The sequence below is a fragment of the Schistocerca piceifrons genome, chromosome 1 (assembly GCF_021461385.2).
Source record: "Schistocerca piceifrons isolate TAMUIC-IGC-003096 chromosome 1, iqSchPice1.1, whole genome shotgun sequence".
Lineage (NCBI taxonomy): Eukaryota > Metazoa > Arthropoda > Insecta > Orthoptera > Acrididae > Schistocerca > Schistocerca piceifrons.
Genome location: NC_060138.1, coordinates 1,072,034,214 through 1,072,058,104, shown reverse-complemented (window position 1 = coordinate 1,072,058,104; position 23,891 = coordinate 1,072,034,214). Strand labels below are relative to the sequence as shown.

The following is a 23,891-nucleotide window of genomic DNA, read 5'->3' as shown; positions in this document are numbered from 1 at the left end:
CATCACTGCACTGGCCCTGTCTTCTCCTCTCTTCCAAAAGCTTGCTTCCACTCCTTTTAGCCCCTTCCACGTGAGAGTCTGACTCCATCTTAAGCTTGTGCATCTTCCTGGACATTCTCTCATCCATTCTTTTCACAAGGAGAGGTCCCCAGGAGTGGGATCAACTTTGAAATCAAACCTACAGTGATGTAGCTGTATGTACCAGGTATGATATCCCACAGCCATTCACCCTGGTGGACCCTCATTTGTGAGTAACTGACTGGAAAAGTTTCAGGATTTCGAGTTATGTAATCTGTTGGTATGGTGTAATGGATAAGATAATAGCTTCACATGCAAGAAGTTGTGTGTAAGAATTTCATCACATGCAATAAATTCTTTTACTTTTAAATCTTTACTGAAATGATATGGGTCATTATTTTTATTCCATTAAATGGTTTAAATGTAATTTTTTTTATTTCTACTCCTTTGTCTTTGTTTTAATCACTGTATGATCTTTCCATTTGTTTCATTCTTTTTCTAACTGGAATTACTGCAAATATGAGTTAATCATGTTCATCTATTATAACATTCAATTATTTGAAAATTCTGATCTATCAGTTAAGAAATGAAAGAGCACAAAAACTACTTATATTGACTGTGCAGTGGTCTGAAAAATGTGTTTTTCGTTTCCAAATGTGCATTTTTTTGCATGGTAATCATACAAACATTTAACTGTAAACTAAATACCCATGGCGCAATGGACAAAATAAATCAGATGAAGACTGAAAAAAAAAGTCTGTAAGTATATTAAAATTCAAACAAAATAAGAAATAGATGATGAATGCAATAATGTGGATGAAAAAAACAGAGTGATGAAATAAAAGAAACTAAATCTAAATTAATAAATAATATTAATTTAAAATACACATCAACATAGATTTCAAATGGAAAAAGGATGGAAAAAATGAGATCAAACAAAGAAGTTGATATTGTGATAAAAATGATGTGCCAAAGGAATGGAAATAAAAGAATTACATTTAAATCAATTAACTGGATAAAAACAGTGATCAAAGTCATTTTGACAAAGATTTAAAAATAAAAAAATTTATTGCACCTGGTAAGAATTGAACCCACAACTTTCTACATGTTGAACTACTATGCTACCCACTACACTGCACAACCAGACTACTTGATGCAACTATTTAACACTATTTAGTGTCACACGAAATTCTGAAATTCTTTTTCTGTCACTTGCTCGCAAATGAGGACCCACCACGGTAAACGGCTGCAGGGTGTGATACCTGTGATCTTAATCTGCATAACCGTACAGATAGAGTCAAAAACTGATCCCACTGCTGGGTACCTTTACTTGTGAGCCAAATAATATGCTGCATGGTTTCGACCATTAACTAACCATCTTCAAACCAAAGGATCATCATCTCCAACACTGCCTTGAGCGTCCACAATTTCAACCATGTCAAGAACCAGTCCTTAAACTGTACTGATGTAACAGGGTTCTGTTGCTAAGCATTTTTGGTATCTTCTCCCCATCATAAATGTCAAAGTCTAGATCAGACATGTCACCTTTGAGAAGCTACAATATTTCTTCCTCTGAAAATGAGTTAAGTGTGCAAATCATCCAGTAAACATACAAAGAATTTTTATGAAAGCAACAAAAATACAAATAAATTATTTCAATACAAAATACTAAAATATTATCAACCAATTATTATATCACGGCATCAAAAAGAACTTAAAAATGTTAGGAGTTACACTTCACATTTAAAATTTAATGTCGAGGATTTTGCACATACTGCATTCGCTACTTAATAAATACCCACTGTAACCAAATGGAATCATACATATTTGTGACTTCCAACCAACAAATTGTCTTAACTGACATTTTAAAACTGTTTACTAATTAATTTATGCATTCAACAATAATTCATTAGTGTGAGGTTCAAATTATTTTGCCTTCTTCACCCTGATATAATAAGCAACAAAATATTTGTCCATGCACTGTAGCCCGATGTTCTGTTTTATCGAGCTCTCTGTATTAAATTTTTGGTCATTCTTGTTCATCATCTTCTCAAAACCCAGCTGCTTTATTTCCTACTCACTGTTTCCCCACACCAGTACATCATTAATAGGCCTAAACAACATTGCTGTCATCCTGTCTCCTATTGCTCTTGCTACTTTTGGATTGTACCATTCATTACCACTATGAAAAATAATGGAGATAGTGCAACACCTTGTTTAGACTGTTTCTCGATATCATCTATCCTGTTCTCACTCTTCTTAGTGTCTCACAACTCACACATCTCTCTAATATTCTTTTATGATTTATTAGTCTGCTTTTTACTCCTTTCCTTCTTAGTGCCGCCCAAACTTTACTTCTGAATACAATGTTGCAGGTTTTCTCTGAATCTAGGAAGGCCATCAGTGAATATATCTCACACTCAGTGCTGTTGCTGCCGTTGTCTCACTGTAAATATGGGCTCTACTGTGGAGCTTCCTGGCCCAAAGCATTCAGATTTGTCTCTCTAGAATCATCTCAAAGTTTCACACACTGGCAAATCAGGGTAACATTTCTATAGTTTTTGCATCATTTTGGCTTCATCCCTTAAAGAAAGGTACAATTATTCTCATCTTACAGTCTCTCAGAGCTCTCACTTACTTCCGTATAACATTCATAGCTTTATACAGCCATTGTGTTCTCACATCTTTTGCTACTTTGATCACTTCCACAGTTCATCCAACTCCTATGGCTTTCCTCCTCTCATGTTGTTCAGCATCTCTTACACTTCTATACACTTTAGATCTTTTCCCCATTTCTGGTTCAACCTATATACACTCTATAGGTCTCTCTTTCTCCACTACTTCCTCTGGATTCAGCAAATTGTTAAAACACGCATTCCACAACACTTCTGAAGTCCTCCTACTATCTCATACCCATCTTTATTAAGCGTTTTTATATTCTCTATAGTTACTCTTCTATTTCTGATCCCTCCAGCGATCATGCGTAAAATGCAAGGCGATAAACTTTCAAAATGCTGTAGTGAATGATGTTAAATTGCAACGGAATATTATCGGAGAAGAGGGAAAATGTATAGCAGCAGCAGAAGAAGAAGAAGAAACCAGTGTGAAAACTGATCAATAGATTTTTTTTTTTGTGGTTTTAGGGCGCACAACTTCAATGGTCATTAGCGCCCTGACTACTCTAAGAATGCACCGCGAAGCACAAGTTGACAACAACAACTAAAAGGGAAAACGCGATAAAAGACAGACTGACAGGCATAGGAGTAAAAAACAACATCAAATGTCCGTAGCGAGGTTTGTCAAATTGATAAAACAAAGAACACGAGCAGCTGCTCGTGGGTCATCCGCTAAAATGGCATCGAAAGTATTAGGCAGGTTAAGATCGAGGCGCAGTGTGTGAAGATCTGGACAGGACATTAAAATGTGTCTAACCGTCAGCAAGTGCCCACATGGGCAGAACGGCACCGGCGCAGCCGTCAGCAGATGGCGATGGCTGAACCGGCAGTGTCCAATTCTTAACCGGGCCAAAACGACCTCCTCCCGCCGAGAAGGGCGTGAGGAGGACGTCCAAGCCACGGGAAGAGGTTTTAAGGCCCGAAGCTTGTTGTCGGTAAGTGCAGCCCAATCGGCATGCCACAGCGACACAATGCGCCAACAAATGACCCTGCTAAAATCGGACGAAGGGACACAACAAGAAGCTGTCCGAGGCTGGAGGACCGCAGCCTTGGCCGCGGCATCTGCAGCTTCGTTCCCAGGGATACCGACATGGTCAGGAACCCACATAAAGCTAACCGGAGAACCGGCGTCCACCAGCTGCTGAAGAGAGCGTTGGATCCCGTGTACGAAAGGGTGAACCGGGTACGGATCACTGAGGCTCTGGATGGCGCTCAGGGAATCTGAGCAGATGACATAAGCAGAATGTCGGTGGCGGCAGATGTAAAGAACAGCCTGGTAGAGGGCAAAGAGCTCAGCTGTGAAGACCGAACAATGGCCATGGAGCCGGTATTTGAAACTTTGTGCCCCGACAATAAAGGAACACCCGACCCTGTCATTGGTCTTAGAGCCATCTGTATAAATGAAAGTCATGTTGATGAACTTCGAACGAAGTTCCAAAAAACGGGAGTGGTAGACCGAACCGGGGGTGACCTCTTTTGGGAGCGAGCTGAGGTCAAGGTGAACGCGGATCTGAGCCTGGAGCCAAGGTGGCGTGCGGCTCTCGCCCACTCGAAAGGTTGCAGGGAGTGAAATATTAAGGTGTTGAAGGAGGCGACGAAAGCGAACTCCAGGGGGTAGCAGGGCAGAGACATACAACCCGTATTGACGGTCAAGAGAGTCGTCAAAAAAGGAACGATAATACGGATGGTCGGGCATTGACAGTAGCCGACAGGCATACCGACAAAGCAGTATATCGCGCCGGTAGGTGAGTGGCAATTCGCCAGCGTCAGCATGAAGACTCTACGGGACTGGTATAAAATGCTCCGATCGCAAGTCGTAAACCCCGATGTTGTATGGAGTTGAGGCGGCGTAAGATGGATGGCCGTGCAGAGGAGTATACGAAGCTCCCATAATCCAGCTTGGAGCGGACGATCGACCGATATAGACGAAGTAGGACGGTTCGATCCGCTCCCCACGACATACCACTGAGAACACGGAGGACATTTAAAGAACGGGTACAACGGGCGGCCAAATATGACACATGTGGAGACCAGCTAAGTTTCCTGTCAAAGGTAAGGCCTAAAAATTTGGTTGTCTCCACGATTGGGAGAGCAACGTGACCGAGTCGTAAGGACGGTGGGAGAAACTCTTTGTAGCGCCAGAAGTTAATACAGACCGTCTTCTCGGCAGAAAAACGGAAGCCATTGGCGACACTCCAGGAGTAAAGACGGTCAAGAGAACGCTGAAGACAGCGCTCCAGGACACGTGTACACTGCGCGCTGCAATAGATGGTAAAATCGTCCACAAAAAGGGAGCCTGATACATCAGCTGGGAGGCAATCCATTATTGGATTGATCGCGATGGCGAAGAGAGCGACGCTCAAAACCGAGCCCTGTGGCACCCCATTCTCCTGGCGAAAGGTGTCTGACAGGACAGAACCCACACGTACCCTGAACTGTCGATCCATTAAAAAGGAACGAATAAAAAGAGGGAGGCGACCGCGAAGGCCCCATGTATGCATGGTGCGGAGAATGCCCGCCCTCCAACAGGTGTCTTAAGCCTTCTCCAAATCAAAGAACACAGCCGCAGTCGGGCGCTTCCGCAAGAAGTTATTCATAATGAAGGTCGACAAGGTAACCAGATGGTCAACAGCAGGGCGGTGCCTACGAAATCCACATTGTACATTGGTAAGTAGGCGTCGAGACTCGAGCAGCCAAACCAATCGAGAGTTAACCATTTGCTCCATCACTTTACAGAGACACAGCTGGTAAGCGAGATAGGTCGATAACTGGAAGGCAAGTGCTTGTCCTTCCCCGGCTTAGGAATCGGGACAACAATAGACTCGCACCAGCATGCGGGAACATGTCCCTCAATCCAGATGCGATTGTATGTACGAAGAAGAAAACCTTTACCCGCAGGAGAAAGGTTCTTCAGCATCTGAATATGAATAGAATCAGGCCCTGGAGCGGAGGACCGTGATCGGCCAAGTGCGGTTTCGAGTTCCCGCATGGTGAATGGGGCATTATAACGTTCACAATTCGAGGAGCGGAAGTCAGGTGGCCTAGCCTCCTCTGCCTGTTTGCGGGGGAGGAAGGCAGGGTGGCAATGAGTGGAGCTCGAAACCTCTGCGAAAAAGCAGCCGAAGGCATTGGAGACAGCCTCAGGGGCCACAAGGACTTCATTCGCGACCTTCAAGCCAGAAATTGGGGAGTGGACCTTAGTGCCAGATAGCCGGCGCAGGCTACCCCAGACAACAGAAGAAGGAGTAAAACTGTTGAAGGTGCTTGTGAAAGCAGCCCAGCTGGCTTTCTTGCTTTCTTTAATAATACGACGACACTGAGCACGTAATCGTTTATAATTAATACAATTCGCCACTGTAGGGTGGCGTTTAAAGGTGCGTAAAGCACGTCGACGAGCACGTAAAGCGTCTCTACATGCTGCAGTCCACCAGGGGACCGGTACGCGACGTGGAGAAGAAGTAGGGTGAGGGATGGAATATTCAGCAGCAGCGAGAATGACTTCCGTGAGGTGTGCGACCTGACGATCGCAGCTTGGGAAGGTTTGATCCTGAAAGGCCGCCCTGGAAGAGAAGAGCCCCCAGTCTGCCTTGGAGATGGTCCAACTAGAGGAGCACGGAGAGGGAGTATGCTGCAGGAGATGGATAACACACGGGAAGTGGTCGCTCGAATATGTATCAGCAAGTGCATACCACTCAAACCGGCGTGCAAGTTGGGGAGTACATATAGAGAGGTCTAAATGGGAATAGGTGTGAGATGTGTCCGAAAGAAAAGTAGGGGCGCCAGTATTGAGGCAGACAAGATTGAGCTGGTTGAAAAGGTCTGCTAACAAGGAGCCCCTCGCGCAGGATGCTGGAGAGCCCCAAAGGGGATGGTGGGCATTGAAGTCTCCAGTTAACAAAAATGGTGCAGGTAGCTGAGCAATAAGTTGCATTATGTCTGCCCTGGTAACGGCAGATGACGATGGAGTGTAAACGGTACAAAAGGAAAACGTAAAAGTGGGGAGAGTAATGCGGATGGCAACTGCCTGCAGGCCGGTGTGCAACATGATGGGATCGTAGTAAACATCATCCTGGACCAGCAACATAACCCCTCCATGAGCTGGGATACCTACCACAGGGGGTAGGTCAAAACGCACAGAGGTGTAGTGTGCCAAGGCAATTTGATCGCATGGGCGGAGCTTCGTTTCCTGGAGGGCTACGACGAGCGGACGATGCAAGCGGAGCAGCAACTTCAAGTCCTCTCGGTTGGAGCGAATGCTGCGAATATTCCAGTGAATAAGTGCCATCGTAAGAAAAGGAAGATGAGAGAAGGGGTCACCTCGAAGGCCGCTTAGGGCCTGGCTTCGAGCGAGCACTGCCGCCGCCATCAGTAGGCGGACAGTCATCGTCCATGGGGTCTATAGGGTCATCGGCCATCTCGGGAGGATGGCCGGGAGGGGGAGCTTCCTCCGCCGGTGAATGGCCAGATGTACGGCTACCAGCGGTGCGGCCAGGCGAAACGGATGACGGCCTGGGGCGGCAACCGCTGGGTGGTGCAGGAGAAGAAATGCGCCGTGGCGGAGAAGGAGAACTGTGCTTCCTATGCGCCTTTTTGGAAGGATGTTTGGTGGAAGTACCGGTCGAAGGCTGGGAGGTCGAGGGACGGAGGAAGTCTGCACGGGATGGTTCCTTCTTGAAGGCCCGTGCATCTGACTTCGGGGTCTTCGACTTAGCAGAAGCTGAGGAAGGGGCTGGTGTCTGTGGGGTGATGGGAGGAAGATGAGACGTCGACCGCGCGATCTTAGCACTGGCCGAACGGACGACCGTGGTGCTGAAGGTCAGATCGCATGTCTGGGTTGCTACCTCCCGGGTAGTCCGAGGAGAGGCGAGGACAGTACTGTATTTCCCCGCTGGGAGCAGCGTGGGCTTCCTACTAGCCAATAGCTTGCGAGCAGCCGAGGTGGACACTTTCTCTTTGACCCGAATTTCTTGGATACAGCGTTCTTCCTTATAGACAGGACAGTCGCGGGAGGATGCGGCGTGGTCACCCTGACAGTTCACACAACGAGGAGACTGAGGTGGACAGTCACCCTCATGGGCATCCCTGCCACAAGTGACACATTTAGCCGCATTGGAACAAGACTGTCGAGTGTGATTGAAACGCTGACACTGGTAGCAGCGCGTAGGTGTCTGGACATAGGGGCAAACAGATATAACCTCGTAGCCCGCCTTGATGCGCGATGGCAGCTTAACACTATCGAAGGTCAAGAAAAGTGTCCGGGTTGGTACAAGGTCATTGTTGACCTTTTTCATGACCCGATGGACAGCCGTCACGCCCTGTTCAGCGAGGAAAGATTGAAGCTCCTCGTCAGTCAATCCGTCGAGGGAGCTAGTATAGACTACACCACGAGGCGAATTCAAAGTTCGGTGGGCCTCCACCCGGACAGGGAACGTGTACAGGAGTGTGGCACGAAGCAGTTTTTGTGCCTGAAAGGCACTGTCAGTTTCTAGTAATAAGGTACCGTTACGCAACCTGGTACAAGATTTGACAGATCCGGCTATGGCATCTACGCCCTTCTGAATAACGAAAGGGTTGACAGAGGAAAAATCCTTTCCGTCCTCAGATCGAGAAACTACGAGGAACTGTGGGGCAGGCGGTAGTACTTTGTCACTGTTGGCTGGTCACGTTTCCGTTTTTGGGTCGAAGTCGAGAGAGATGGAGTAGAATCCATTGCGGAGGAATCCCCCATGATTGCCAGCGTCTCCGATGGCGCGCTCCTTCCTTGTGGGGACCCTCTCAGAGGGCACTCCCGCCTTAGGTGAATGTTTACACCTCAGGTCACACCTCCCGAGAAACAGACGGAGGGACCAATCGGCATGGTCAGAAGGTATCAGCTCAGGCAATCACCCCTCCCCGGGCCTGGCCTTTACCAGGGGGTACGCGCGTGCCATACATGTCTACCCAGGGCGGGGACTTACGCCTTACCCCGTCACCGGCTACGCGTGCGAACGCGTGGGTCGGCCTTCAGGCACGCACAGGGAGGAAGGAAGAAGAGGAAAAAGAAGAGAGAGAGGGAGAAAGAGGACAGACTGTCTCAAACGCCAAGGCGGAGACCAGAGAAGGCAAGGAGAAGAAGGCAATGAGAAGGCAAGGAGAAAAAGGCAATGAGAAGGCAAGGAGAAAAAGGCAATGAGAAGGCAAGGAGAAAAAGGCAATGAGAAGGCAAGGAGAAAAAGGCAATGAGAAGGCAAGGAGAAAAAGGCAATGAGAAGGCAAGGAGAAAAAGGCAATGAGAAGGCAAGGAGAAAAAGGCAATGAGAAGGCAAGGAGAAAAAGGCAATGAGAAGGCAAGGAGAAAAAGGCAATGAGAAGGCAAGGAGAAAAAGGCAATGAGAAGGCAAGGAGAAAAAGGCAATGAGAAGGCAAGGAGAAAAAGGCAATGAGAAGGCAAGGAGAAAAAGGCAATGAGAAGGCAAGGAGAAAAAGGCAATGAGAAGGCAAGGAGAAAAAGGCAATGAGAAGGCAAGGAGAAAAAGGCAATGAGAAGGCAAGGAGAAAAAGGCAATGAGAAGGCAAGGAGAAAAAGGCAATGAGAAGGCAAGGAGAAAAAGGCAATGAGAAGGCAAGGAGAAAAAGGCAATGAGAAGGCAAGGAGAAAAAGGCAATGAGAAGGCAAGGAGAAAAAGGCAATGAGAAGGCAAGGAGAAAAAGGCAATGAGAAGGCAAGGAGAAAAAGGCAATGAGAAGGCAAGGAGAAAAAGGCAATGAGAAGGCAAGGAGAAAAAGGCAATGAGAAGGCAAGGAGAAAAAGGCAATGAGAAGGCAAGGAGAAAAAGGCAATGAGAAGGCAAGGAGAAAAAGGCAATGAGAAGGCAAGGAGAAAAAGGCAATGAGAAGGCAAGGAGAAAAAGGCAATGAGAAGGCAAGGAGAAAAAGGCAATGAGAAGGCAAGGAGAAAAAGGCAATGAGAAGGCAAGGAGAAAAAGGCAATGAGAAGGCAAGGAGAAAAAGGCAATGAGAAGGCAAGGAGAAAAAGGCAATGAGAAGGCAAGGAGAAAAAGGCAATGAGAAGGCAAGGAGAAAAAGGCAATGAGAAGGCAAGGAGAAAAAGGCAATGAGAAGGCAAGGAGAAAAAGGCAATGAGAAGGCAAGGAGAAAAAGGCAATGAGAAGGCAAGGAGAAAAAGGCAATGAGAAGGCAAGGAGAAGTCAAGGGAAAGAGCAAGGAAGACAGTGAGGTGGAGAAGAGCAAAGAAAGGAACCAACAAAAGGAAGGAAGAAACGAGAAGTGAAAAACCAAAAAGACCACGATTATAGGTCGTGGAACCGTCCGTCTCCGGACGCAGGCGCTAACTACCCCCGTGAGGGGGATGGACTCCTTTTAGTCGCCTCTTACGACAGGCAGGAATACCTCGGGCCTATTCTAATCCCCGGACCCGCAGGGGGATGATCAATAGATGGCAATGTATGTGTCAGAATACGTGAACAAAAACACCTGTCATGTGCATGACCCGTTGAAGTTGGTATAAAACACGCCAGGTACACGGCTTTTTCTCCTTTCGCATCTGCGACATTCACCATTACTAACTCAATACAGGATCGTGCTTTGCTTGTAAAGCTGTATTACAAAAATGATGACTGTGCACACGTCACTCTGCAGAAGTTTCCAACACGGAAGGGTTTGAGAAAAGGCGTTGGTCCGATGACTGCTGTGGGTATGGAGAAAATAATTTGGAAACTCAAAAAGAATTGTTCTTTTGATGTGCAACCTGGTAGAGGGAGGAAACAAACTGATTTGATGTCAGTGGAAGCAGTGGCCACAGCAATGCAGGAGGAGACGAGTGGTGGTGTGCAAATATGTAGTGCATGGAGAATTGCCCAAACATTGGACAATACCTGTGAGCATGGTGCGTAAAATACTTCAAAACATCCTTCTTTGGTATCCATTCAAAATTACCCATGTGCACAAGTTGCTTCCTGTTGACCTGCCGGCAAGAGAGACCTTTGATTTAGAATTTCTTGCTCACATGGAAGTGGACAATGACTGGCCATGGAAGATATTGTGGACAAATGAAGCCTACTTCCATTTGACAAGATATGTCAACACACAGAATTGTCGAATATCGGCAACAGACAACCCACACACAAATCAACAAATACCACTTCATCCTGAAAAGGTTACTGTGTGGAGCAGGTTTATGGCATCATTTATCATACAGCCATATTTTTTCCGAGGAGACATGTGCTTCCAGTCCTGTTACCTGTCCCATCACTGGCAAACGCTTTGAGTGTCTTTTGCACAACCACATCATTCCAGCTCTCGAGCAGCGTGGATGGGGTCATTCTTATGCAAGATGACACACACCTCACAGTGCAAATCCAGTTAAGCAGCTGCTGACGAGCCATTTCAAAAATTCTAGAATTATCAGCCACCATTTCTCTACAGCCTGGCCATCCTGATCACTATCTTAATTCGTGTGACTTCCGAAACTGAAAGAGGTTGTGTTCAGTGTTCCGACTGCGAACATAGCTGCACTGAAGGAACACATTGTGCAACACATTCTGAATGTGACCTTGGAAACACTATCAGTTGTGGAACATGCTGTTTCTTGATTTCAACTTGCTGCAGAAAATGGTGAACAGCATATTGAACATGTTTTGCACCAGTTACACAGAAATTAATAATCCGATTTGATTTTGATTGATGATTTTTATGCAGTTTTTGGACTCAGGACTATTAAAAACCTATTTTACCCATCCAATGTGATAAGACCTTACCGTGGTGGTTGGTTGGATTAAAAGAGGGGGAAGGTACCAAACTACAAGGTCATCGTCCTTTGTTCTGAATAAAACAATGCCACAAATGTAGGAATAAAACTAACGAGACTGACAACTCAAAACAGAATGAAAAGAAAATTCACGAGAACGATGAAGTACAACAAACATGCAAATGGACAAAAGGGGACAAGAAAACGACAAACGCAAGAAATGGGATGAAGAGATTAAAACAAAAAAACAGATTACAATGGGTGTCTGACCATGAGAATAAAAAGGAGAAGCCAGCCACGCTGCAACTCATTAAAACCTCCACCCTAGAAGCACTAGGGGGGAGGACACGAGGACAAAGGACATGCACTAAAACTTAGTTCAAATGATAAAACCCACACTCACGAACAAAACTAAATCAGCGGATGAGGCGTTGTCAGATACAATTAGCAGCAACAAGTCCGGTAACCCAAGATTTCGTCACTGGACAATCAAAGTGGGACAGTGCACCAGAATATGGGCCACTGTCAACCGGGCATCGCACAGACACTGAGGCAGGTCTTCACGATGCAGGAGGTAACCGTGGGTCGCCCAAGTGTGGCCACTGTGGAGCCGGCAGAGGACAACTTATTCCCTGCGAGAGGCCCGTTGGAAGACTTCCACACATTCGTAATCTCCTTAATAACACACAGCTTGTTGTGCATACTGTTATGCCATTCCGTCTCCCAAAACTGAAACACCCTGCAGTGTAAGGCAGAATGCAGGTCACGTTCAGAGATGCCCATCTCCAGACGCAGTTTCTGCGTAACCTGTTTGGCCAGCCTGTTGGCAAGTTCGTTGCCTGGGATTCCGACATGACCTCCCCAGGTCATGTCGGAACCCCAGGCAACGAACTTGCAGACAAACTGAACGACAGGACCGTTCCAGGGCATGGAAGGACTCTTGGATGGTCGCTACCAAAGGACGATAAGGGTAGCACTGGTCGATAGCTTGTAGGCTGCTCAAGGAGTCAGTTCGCAGGAGAAATGACTTGCCAGGGCATGAGCGAATGTGCTTAAGAGCATGAGATATGGCCGCCAGCTCCGCAATGGAAACACTGCAGCCATCTGGTAACAAGTGCTGTTCTATATATCCTCCATGGACATAGGCAAAGCCAACGTGACCATCAGCCATCGAGCCGTCAGTGTGAAACAATTCGTGGCCCCGGTACACATAGAGAATCGAGAAGAAGTGACAGCAGAGAGTCGCAGGATTAACTGAGTCCTTAGGGCCATGTGAAAGGTCCAGGTGAAGCCATGGCCTAGGTGTGCCCCACGGAGGTGTACGTGAATGGACCTCAAGTATGGGCGGTAAAGGGAAGGACTCCAGTTCTGACAGAAGACATCGCACACGAACCACAATCATTAGCCCTGACCTGGGCCGCCTAAGTGGAAGACGGACTGCCACAAGTGGGAAAAGGAGACTGTAATTTGGATGCACAAGAGAACTACGAAGGTGTGCACCGTAAACTGGCGAGCAGTTGTGCACACCTAATCTTCAATGGTGGCACTCCAGCCTCCACCAGGACACTGGTCACCGGACTCTTTCTCCAAGAACCTGTCGCTAGGCGAACGCCACAATGGTGCACTGGGTCAATTAAACACAATGCTGAGGGTGCTGCCAAACCATAAACCACACTCCCATAGTCAAGGCGGGACTGAACAAGGGCTCTGTAGAGCTGCAGCAACGTAGAGTGATCTGCACCCCAGTTGGTGTTGCTCAGGCAGCAGAGGGCATTGAGGTGCTGCCACCATTTCCACTTAAGCTGGCGAAGGTGAGGTATCCAAGTCAATCAGGCATCGAAAACCAGTCCTAAGAATCGATATCCTCCACAACGGTAAGTCAATTGTCAGTAATATAAAGTTCTTGTTTCAGATGAATGGTACGAGACCAACAGAAGTCCACAACACACGACTTTGCGCCTGAAATATGGAAGCTGTGGGCTAGAGCCCATGACTGCCTTGTGAATGGTTCCCCGTAGGCACCACTCAACAAAACCAGTACTGGAGGAGCAGTAAGAAATGCAGACATCTGCATACAGAGAAGGCTAGACAGATGGCCCTACAGCTGCCACTGGATCATTAATGGCCACTGAAAAGAGGGAGACACTCAAAATAGAGCCCTGCAGGACTCCACTCTCCTGGATATGGATGGAACTATGGGAGGCACCAACTTGGACACGGAAAGCATGAAGAGACAGGAAATTTTGGATCAAAATCTGAAGCTGGCCTCTGAGACCCCACTCGTATAATGTGGCAAGGATGATGATGTCGCCAGGTGGTGTCATACGCATTGCGTAGATCAAAAAAAAAAAGGCAACAAGGTGTTGGCGTCTGGGAAAGGCTGTTCAGATGGCAGACTCAAGGAACCCGAGATTATCAGTGGCAGAGCGACCCTGGCAGAAGCCACCCTGACATGGACCCAGTAGACCACGTGACTCCAGGACCCAACCCAACCGCCGACACACCATACGTTCCAACAGCTTACAAAGAACGTTGGTGAGGCTGATGAGCCGATAGCTATCCACAACAAGTGGGTTTTTACCGGGTTTGAGCACCGGAATGATGGTGCTCTCCCGCCATTGCATGCTTAAAGATGACGAGGAGATGTCGCTTTAGTCAGATGAGAGATGTTTAATCATATGACTGTGGACTCAATCTGGCCCAGGAGCAGTGTCAGATCAATTTGCCAGGGTGCTGAGGAGCTCCCACTCTGTAAATGGGGTGTTATAGGATTCACTGTGGCGTGTAGTGAATGAGAGGACTTTCCCTTGGGGGGGGTAATTCTCCGGTGCAGAGGCTCTAGCATAGTGCTCAGCGATTTAGTTTTCATCGGTAGGTAATACGCCATTTATGTTAACACCAGGAACACCTGGTTAGGGTCTGGTAACCGAAAACACATTTGATCTTAGCCCAGACTTGGGAAGGTGATGTATAGCACCCAATGGTCGAGATGTATCTCTCCCAACACTCCTGCTTCTGTCATTTGATAAGAAGGCAAATGCAGGCACAGAGCTGACTAAAGGCTATGAGGTGCTTCAGGGAAGGGTGCTGCTTATGCCACTGTAGAGGTCCCCGATGCTCCTCAATTGCTTTAACGACTTCCGGCGACCACCATGGGACTGCCTTTCACCGCCGGCACCCTGAAGAGCAAGGGATTGCGTCTTCTGCCACAGAAATGATAGTTGTAGTCACCTGCTCAACCATCACTCAATGTTACCGTGTGGGGGAGATTCAAAGGTGACAGCAGAGGTAAAGTTTCCAAGTCCACCTTGTTTGAAGCTCACCTGGGCAGTTGTCCATGGGCCTGACGCCGGAGCAGTGACAGGAAGATGGGGAAAAGGTCACTATCACACATGTCGTTATGTGCTCTCCAGTGGATAGATGGGAGAAGGCTAGGACTGCAAACCGAGAGATGAATGGTCAAATACGTGCCATGTGCCACACTGAAATGTGTGGGGGCACCTGTATTTGAGAGGCAGAGGTCGAGTTGTGACAGCAAATTTTCAACATCTCCACCTCGGCCAGTAAGCATGCTGCCACACCACAAGGGGTTATGAGCATTAAAATCGCCCAATAGTAGGAAGGGTTTAGGGAGTTAATCAGTACAGCCAATGTGTTCAGGAGTACTGTACCATCTGGAAGAAGATATACATTGCAGACAGTTATTTTGTGCATCGTCCTTATCCTGACAGACACAGGTTCACCACATACCGAGTTCAGGACATAGACGCAAACTCCACTTGACACTATTATAGTTGCTACTGCTCCTGTAATAACCCTTATTGCCATGGACGGTAGGTTTCCACATTGCTGGGAACCAGGTTTCCTGGAGGGCAATGCAGAAATCTGGTGTAGAGCGTAACAGTTGGCACAGCTCAGCCAGGTAGTGGAAAAAACTGCCACAATTCCACTGGAGGATGACGTAATTGTGAGGCTGAGAAGGCATGGAACATTCAATGAGGCAGTTTACACCTCATGGTCACCTGCTGCCACCGATTTATTTCCTAAGCAGTCTATATCCATAGTCTGAGTATCCGGTGAGATCTAGGTCTTCAGCAGACACCAGAAGCTCCACCTCATCCTCAGAAGCATAGCTTGTAGATAGCAGTGGTGTGGGTGCCACTGCACATCTCTTGGTCTTGGGGTCTTCTTTTTGGATTTCTCTTGCTGCTCCTTGGGTTTCACTGGCTGGGAGGGATAGGCTGATTCAGTCTCCGGGACTGAGGATCGTAAAACCCTACAACCAGCTACTTTTGGGCACTTCAGTCACTGGCAGGAGCCATCTTCCCCACTAGCAAAAGCCTGGGAAGTGAGTGACCCAAAGGTCTCCTTCCTAGTGAGAGGTGCCGAAGAAGACTTACACTTATCCGGCTGCTGAGAAGTGGGGACTGGTGCCCCTGAGGTTGGAGGGGGGGGAGGGGAGGGGCATGTAAGTGCCCCCCACCATCAAGGGGGCAGGTGTAGTCTTCCAGCTGAGAGCTGACCGGAATTTGCGGAACATATGAGGCTACAACTGTTCTCGTAGTGGCCGCATAAGAGGTCATAGTCACAGCATGTAGATGCTCAAATTTTCTCTTATCCTCAGTGTAGGTCAGTCGGTCCACGGCCTTTTATTCCACGATTTTCCTTTCATGCTGTAAAATCCTGCTGTCTGGTGAGCAAGGGGAATGATGCTCTCTGCAGTCGATACAGATGGGAGGTCGGGCAGATAGAGTATAGGGATGTGATCGATGTCCACAATCTCGACATGTTACACTAAGTATAGCGGGAAGATATATGGCCATACTTCCAGCACTTAAAGCACTGCATAGGGGGAGGGACATACAGCTTTACATCACAGCAGTATACCATCACTTTGACCTTCTCGGGCAATGTGTCACCCTCGAAGGCCAAGATGAAGGCACCGTTGGTAACCTGATTATCCCTCAGACCCCGATGGGCGCACCAGACTAAGTGAACACCTCGTCTCTCCAAGTTGGTGCGCAGCTCATCGTCAAACTGCAAAAGAAGGTCCCTGTGGAATATAATACCTTGGACCATATTTAAGCTCTTACGGGGCGTGATGGTAATGGAAACATCCCCCAGCTTGTCACAAGCGAGTAATGCCCGTGACTGGGCAGGATGCTGTTTTTATTAAGACTAACCCTGCCTGCATTTTGGACAAGCCCTCCACCTCTCCAAACTTGTCTTCTAAATGGTCTACAAAAAACTGTGGTTTCATCGAAACAAAGGAGACCCCATCAGTTCTTGTATATACGAGGTACTGGGTTGGGTAAGGTTCGCTGCCAACCTTAGCCTGGTGTTCCTCCCATGGTGTGGCCAGGGAGGCGAATGATTTAAGGTCCTACTTCCTTGCACTGTACTGAGACTTAAAATGCTTAAAGACTGCTGGTGTATGATCACCAGCAAGTGATGATGTGGTACGCTTCTTCGCGCATCATCCGCCCTGATGCCACCCACTCCAACCAGGGCCCCCCCCCCCCCATGGGCACCACCCAGCTGCAGCAGTGACCACCTGTCAGGATGGCCATTGCCGGGAGTCCGATGTCCCAGGGTGACAGGCATCTACTCCTTAGCATACATGGGGAGTTAACAGAACAGGCATCAGCAGATCGATCCTTGTGTTGTCAGTGGGCTACAACCAACAGGATAATGGTGGCCCCATCACAATGGACTAGCTACTGTGCTGGTTATCAGATACAAAGAAGTCCATGGTCACCATGAGCACAGAAGGTGACACTGCATAGTGCATGGTGGAATATGCACCCAGGAAGGTCTCCTCACCCAAGAGATGGAGAATGAGCGGGTCTGCAATGCGACGACGAGAAAACAGGCTACAGATCTCAAGGCATGACTGACAATGCATCATGTAAGGCATCCTTCCCCAATTGGTTCACTCTTGGTAAAAATTTTGAACAATGGACATCAAACCCTACAGGGACCACCATATATTACGACACACAGGAATACCTAAGGCCTATTCTTACCCCCAGACCCACAGGGGGGTTTCCGTGGTGGATGGGCTTACATAAGTAACAGTATCACACCTGTACACCCATGTACACTGAGTAGTACAGTTTTTTTAATATCAAATGTACACCTTAGGCATTGTTGTATGATTCATTTGTCATTTGTAGTCTACTACTCTAAGATTATGATGCTTACAGCGCCACCTATTTCTACATTTTTGAACTATTTATTTTTCTTCTGCCATTCGTTTTACCCCTTCTCCGATTATATTCCGTTGCTATTTGTCATCATTCTGACCAGTGGTGTTATTTTAATTTTAATCACCATGTATTTGAAATATGTGCCAGACTGGTAAGCATAATACTTTAAACAATTCTGAATGCCTACCTGGTTTTCCAGAAGTGTAACACATTATACAATATGAGTAAGTGCTCATTATTCTCTACGATGATGATACACACGTACATCTATATTCATACTCTGCAAAGCACTTAAGTTCATGGCAGAAGGTACTTGGCTTGATAACACATTTAAGCATTTTTCACATTCCAGTCAAACAGGAATCGCAAGAAGAATGACTACTTAAATGACTGTGCTGTAAGTATCTAATCTTCATCTCGTGATCACTACAAAAGCAATACATAGGGGAACTGCAGAGTACCTCTAGATTCTTCACATAATACTTGTTCTGGAAATTTTCTAAGCTTCCACGACAACTTGTGCTGACTTCAATAGTCTGCCAATTCAGAATTTTCAGCACTCTCCCCAGAATCACACCAACCTGTGGTCATTCGTGCACCCCTTGTGTTTATAAATTCAACATCCCCTGTTAATCCTACTTGGTACGGCAGCCAAACAGTTGAGTTTTTTTTAACTGTATGACTAGGGGCTCTCGTCGGGCAGACTATTCGCCGGGTGCCGGTCTTTCAATTTGAAGCAACTTCAGCCACCTGCAGTCAATGAGGATGATGAGGACAGCACAACACCCAGTCCCTGGGCAGAGAAAATCCCCCGAACCAGCCAGGAATCGAACCCGGGCCCAGTGGATTGACAATCTGTCACGATGACCATTAAGCTACCAGGGGCGGATGAAATAGTTGAGTAATATTATAAGATGGAATGCACAAATTATTTGTAAGCTAACTCTTTGTAGGCTGAGAGCATTATCCCTGTATACTAGCAATTAATCAAAGCCTGCCAACCATTTTCCTATCACTGAGGTTATGTGGTCATCCCATTTCACATCCCTACAAATTGTTACACCCAGTATTTGAAGAGTTAACTGATTTTTAACTGTGAATCGTTGATATTTTTGTCATTGGATACCACATTTTATCCTCCTGTGAAGTGCCGAATTTTATACTTCTGTACATTTAAAGCAAGTTGCCAATATTTGTACATTTATGAATCTTATCAATATCTGACTGAATATTTCTGCAGCTTCTGTCTGACACTATTTCATTAGAGATACCTGCATTATCTGCCAAAAGTCTGAAGCTACAATATATATTGTCATTAATATACAACAAGAACAGCAGCAGTCCCAACACACTTCCACCTTAAGTTGCTTCAACTTTTGTCAATGAATCCATCCAAGACAACATATTGCATCCTACTTACAAGAAATCCTCAACTTAGTTACAAATTTTGTTTCATACCCAACAGAACCACAGTTTTGTTAATAAATGTTTGAGTGGTATTGAGTCACATGCCTTTTGGATGACAGCAAATACTGTATCTACCCGACTGCTTTGATCCATGCTTTCAAAATGTCATGTGAGAAAAGCACAAGGCATGTTTTGCATGATCTAGGTTTCCTGAATCCACACTAGTTGACATGCAAGAAGTCATTCTGTTCAAGATACTGCATTCTGTTTGAGGTCGAGAATTGTTCTAGGACTCTACAACAAAGAGACATTAATGAGATTGGATGGTAATTTTGTGGATCACTTCTGTTACCCCTCTTGTCAATAGGTGAGACCTGTACTTGTTTTGGATGAACTGAAGTACTTATGCCAGATGTTGGCTACGACTAGTAATGTAATGATGATGTGGAGTACAATGTGATGCAAGTGGAAGACAGAACAGAACACTGACAATATTTCTTTTGGATGTGTGTGAATTTTTAGAATGTACGTTGTGATGATACACTTATCTATACTGTAACCTAATGTCTAGGTTAAGGTGAGTTGGCAAAGCAAATGAATGTAAATACAAATCATTATGTGAGGTGGCATACTGATCCTTAGTGGACTTATAGGTCTAGGTTACATTGAAAGGAGATAGGTTGTGAGTTGGCAAAGTGGTACTGAACAATTCACGTAATTGCTTTTCCCAATCATTGAGCACAGTACTTTGTTGAAGGGATCTGCAGTATATTATGGTTAAAACATGATTAACTCTGTGGAGAACTGAACAGGGAATCAATTGCACCTGGAGTCTAAGTTAGTGATTTTTCCTGGGTCTTGAAGTCACCAACACCAACAGCTACCTCACTTATTACCCCAGTAGTGAGAGTTCAAGTAAACTGTCATAGTGAATCTGCAGCTTCCTAAGTAAACAAACTTTAAAAAATGGAGTTCAGCATTTCTGGCTTAGCTTTGCTACCCTCAGCTTCAGTCATCATCTATCAATGTCTGGACACTAAATTTTGTGCCATTGACAGCCTTTACGTAAGATCAAAATTTCTTTGAGTTTCGTTAGAGATCTTTCACTCTGATAATCACTGAAAGTTTCACACAATGCCCTCTTGACAATCATACGTGTTTCATTCAGCATCTTCGTATCTATAGCACTTGCTTCACTTTAATTTACACATATTATGCAGTAGTCGTCAATTCTTTACACTAACTGTATACCAAAGTGAGACCCTATAGTCATGAACCAATCTACTAGGTACATATCCATCCTCCAGTGCATGGTCAATTATTCTTTTAAACTTCAGTCACAGTTCTTCCACATGCTACTGCCCAGAGGTAAATGTTTTTAACTCCTCTTTGAGATGTAGCACAATTGCCTCTTTATCTAACTTACTAATCACGTAAAACTGCCAACTTGTTTTAGCTGCACTTTAGTAATTATTACTCCAACTACTGCCTCATGGTCACTGATACCAGTTTCACTATGGACTTCAAAGATTGTTGCCATTAAGTGTAATATACTTCCATCAATAGGGAGCTCCAAACTATCTTCCACTGATTGACTTTCAGACAGGCCAATTAATAATGGTTTGCAGGATGTTTTGTCACACATACAATCTATAAAACTGTAATTATAGAAACTTACTGTTACATGACAGTATTACCGGGAAACTGACACTTGCTCTAAAGTTGTCTTTTGCATCTGGGTTGAGTCTCATAATACAAAGAAAGCTTCAAGGAGCCACACGTTTATTACCACCCTCGATACTGAGTCTTCCCCAACAATCTGATGTGCAGCCTGAATTTCGATTTCTGGGGATTTAAGTTTCCCGTCTCTTGTAACAATTGCACCACCTCAAATTCCCATTACCATAGACCTTCAATATACACTTAAATTAGGAAAACAACCTGGCAGATTAAAACTGTGTGCTGGACCAAGTCTCAAACTCAGGACCTTTGCCTTTTCCGAGTAAGTGCTCTACCGTCGGAGCTAGGCAAGCACGACTCACAGCCTGTCCTCACAACTTTACTTGAACTGCCAGTACCTTATCTTCTACCTTCCAAACTACACTTAGATTTACCTTAAAAACCTCACTGCAGTCAAATTTGGGTTTTACAGAAAAATTAAATCTGGTGGGCTTGGTGGTAACATCACTCTTCCCAAATGAAGGTCCCTTGCCTTGCCCAATGGTCCCTGTCACTCAAATTCAATAAAAGATTTGCATGAATTTCACTGAGGACACAGTATGTTAATTAACGATTTACTGACAGTATCTGGTGAGAGTTACGAAGTTCTCCCCTATAACCATATTTTCTTCATAGTTAATGCACAAAATATGTAATTTGCATCAAAATACTCTTGAGAACTGTCTATTCTGTCCGACAGCATTTCTTCTAAATTTACCTAACAGTTGTTCATAGTGAAAGATAGGTTAAGTTTGGAGCAAACAGCACTATCCTGTAAGTTGGATCCATCTATTAACACAAATTGAATTCATATCAACATCTGTGACTATGTCAAGTCAACCAATTTGTCACCTCGAAACCTAACCTAGACCGCAGGCTGCTCTATGGAGCAATTTGTCACTGTAACAATACTTCAGGAGGGTGGTCGCACTATCACACTCTAGCCAAAATATCTATCTGCAATAAGCTGTGATAAAACATTCATGTTCATTACACTTAAACATCTCAACCTGACCAAATTACCTGCAACAGGTGGACTACAGTAAGTTACAAATCCCACAGTGATGTGGTAGTGGGTGCAGAACTTTGGGCAAGACCACAATGACGAAATGTTATCAAGGGTAATCACCAAAACAATTTTAACAGGGAAAGCTGATACATTCCTTAAGGATGCATGAAACTACAACTGTCACAATGTAAATGGCACTAAACCTACAAATGAAGCCATCTGATGAATTAAAGTACACAGTCCTACAATTCCTGTGGAGATAATTCAACTCACTTGAAAAGATTAAAAATCAAATTTGTTTTTACACATACCCAAGAACTTGGGTATGGTGTGAACATAACAGAATGACAATGTTGACTTTTGTAACTTGCCAACACCAAGTGTCACTGAAGAAAATACCAATGTGGATCTGGTGGTGTTTTTTGTTTATTTACAAACAAAGGGTACAGTTCTGCTTGATTCTCATGTTAAGACACACAAACTATCATTGTTTAATATTCCAGAAGAAAGCAAAATTCAAAAATTTTTGACTGTCCTTGCAGTACTCACAAATACTCTGACACCAACAACAATTCATTTGTTGAAAGAAAAACAAAGCCAAGGACTATAGCAGTAATGATATGTTGGAAGGAATAAATAAATCCTACAACTATAGAAATAACATTTCATGCACATGACTTTTTGGTGTGTAGTGCACTTCAAACATAGTGGAGAAGTTCAACCTGTAGATGTGTGTTGTCCATGTAACAATATTGTATGCAGGCCTTATATTCCTGAGAGGTTGCAAACTGACAGCACATTGTCAATACGCAAAATGATCCAGTGTCAAGTAAGCTATTACACAAAACTTCCTGGAACAATTCTTCTACCTTAACAAGCAAGTTCCATTTAAATGTTCACTAATCTAGTATTAACTAATAATACTGAACTTACATAATAAATTAGAATTATTTTGTGGTTATCATGGGTAAACATAATTAAAATCCAAATTTACTAAGACTTGCATGACATAATGGAAATCCAAGCAAAGTATTAACGTCTTGACAATCGCAGGTTTTGTTTCCAAGTTACCAAATCAACAGCAGTAGTATTCTTATCAAACATGTTTGTATTAATATGTCAACACATACAGATCACGTTTTTCCTTTGTACTAAGGTGACGATTTCTATGTCGTAAAATTATTCTTGGTCAAATAAATTAATGATTCCGTCCACGTAATTGTTTCTTACAAAACGAAGATGAGGCTGACAACAGTATACCTGCTTGTTGACTGGAAGCCATGAGGCTAGCCATCTGGGGGCCGGCTCCGAACTGGTTTCTCATGGGACCTTGCTGTGGGTTTGGGAATCCTGTGGGAAATGTGTGTTGTGGCCCAGCCATTTTACACACGGTTCATATGCTTAAATTATATGATGATCACAACACTCCAACCACTTCAAAGAAAGCCTGGAACGTCGACTTCACAGCTTCATAACTGAGGCTTTGGCGGAAACAGAAAATTGCCAATCAAGTAAGACATTACATTTACTGCTTTTCAACAGCGTATCTTCACTTAACAACACTATTTGTTGAGAGCAATGTACTAAAGTGCATCTTTCCTATCAAAATAATCAGTTGCACATCATTATCCTCCTATATTCGAGTTAAAGTCAGAATATTAAATAAAATTTGACACTACTTCTAACTTTCTGAGTCTGGAAACATGCATATAAACAAATGTTTCTTCCTTAAACCGCTTACAACACCACAGGCACAGTGTATTTTTGTTGTCATATCAAAGCTTATAAAGGAAGATAGCAAACAAACCTCTACCCATGAACGATGTCAAACTCTGAGGAACTGACTTCCGTTTCAGTCGTAGTTCGGAAATTTAACTTAAAGGGAATCGAGACCACATAAGCGTTTTGCTTTAAATCCTTTTATCCCAATGAAAATTAATGTACTTTATGCAGAAAAGAAGTGATTAACTGCTAAGACATATACGAATTATACTGTCAAGATCGAACCGAACAATACTATACTATGTCAAATATATTTCGTGTAGCAATTGATCTGAGGGAAAGGAATCAAGGGCTTTCGAAAACTCTAGAAACATCGAATCGACATG

General features: G+C 44.9%; 1 protein-coding gene across 2 annotated transcripts in view; it reads right to left on the bottom strand.

The window, feature by feature from the left end:
• LOC124797889 (mediator of RNA polymerase II transcription subunit 30-like) overlaps positions 1 to 23,556 on the bottom strand; it is a 93,535-nt gene extending 69,979 nt beyond the window's left edge. For both annotated transcript variants that reach the window (XM_047260996.1, XM_047261006.1), the window contains exon 1: positions 23,044 to 23,556. In XM_047260996.1, the coding sequence (XP_047116952.1) occupies positions 23,044 to 23,164 (121 nt within the window). In that variant the 5' untranslated portion in view covers positions 23,165 to 23,556. The remainder of the gene's footprint in view (positions 1 to 23,043) is intronic.
• Positions 23,557 to 23,891: the final 335 nt, after the last annotated feature.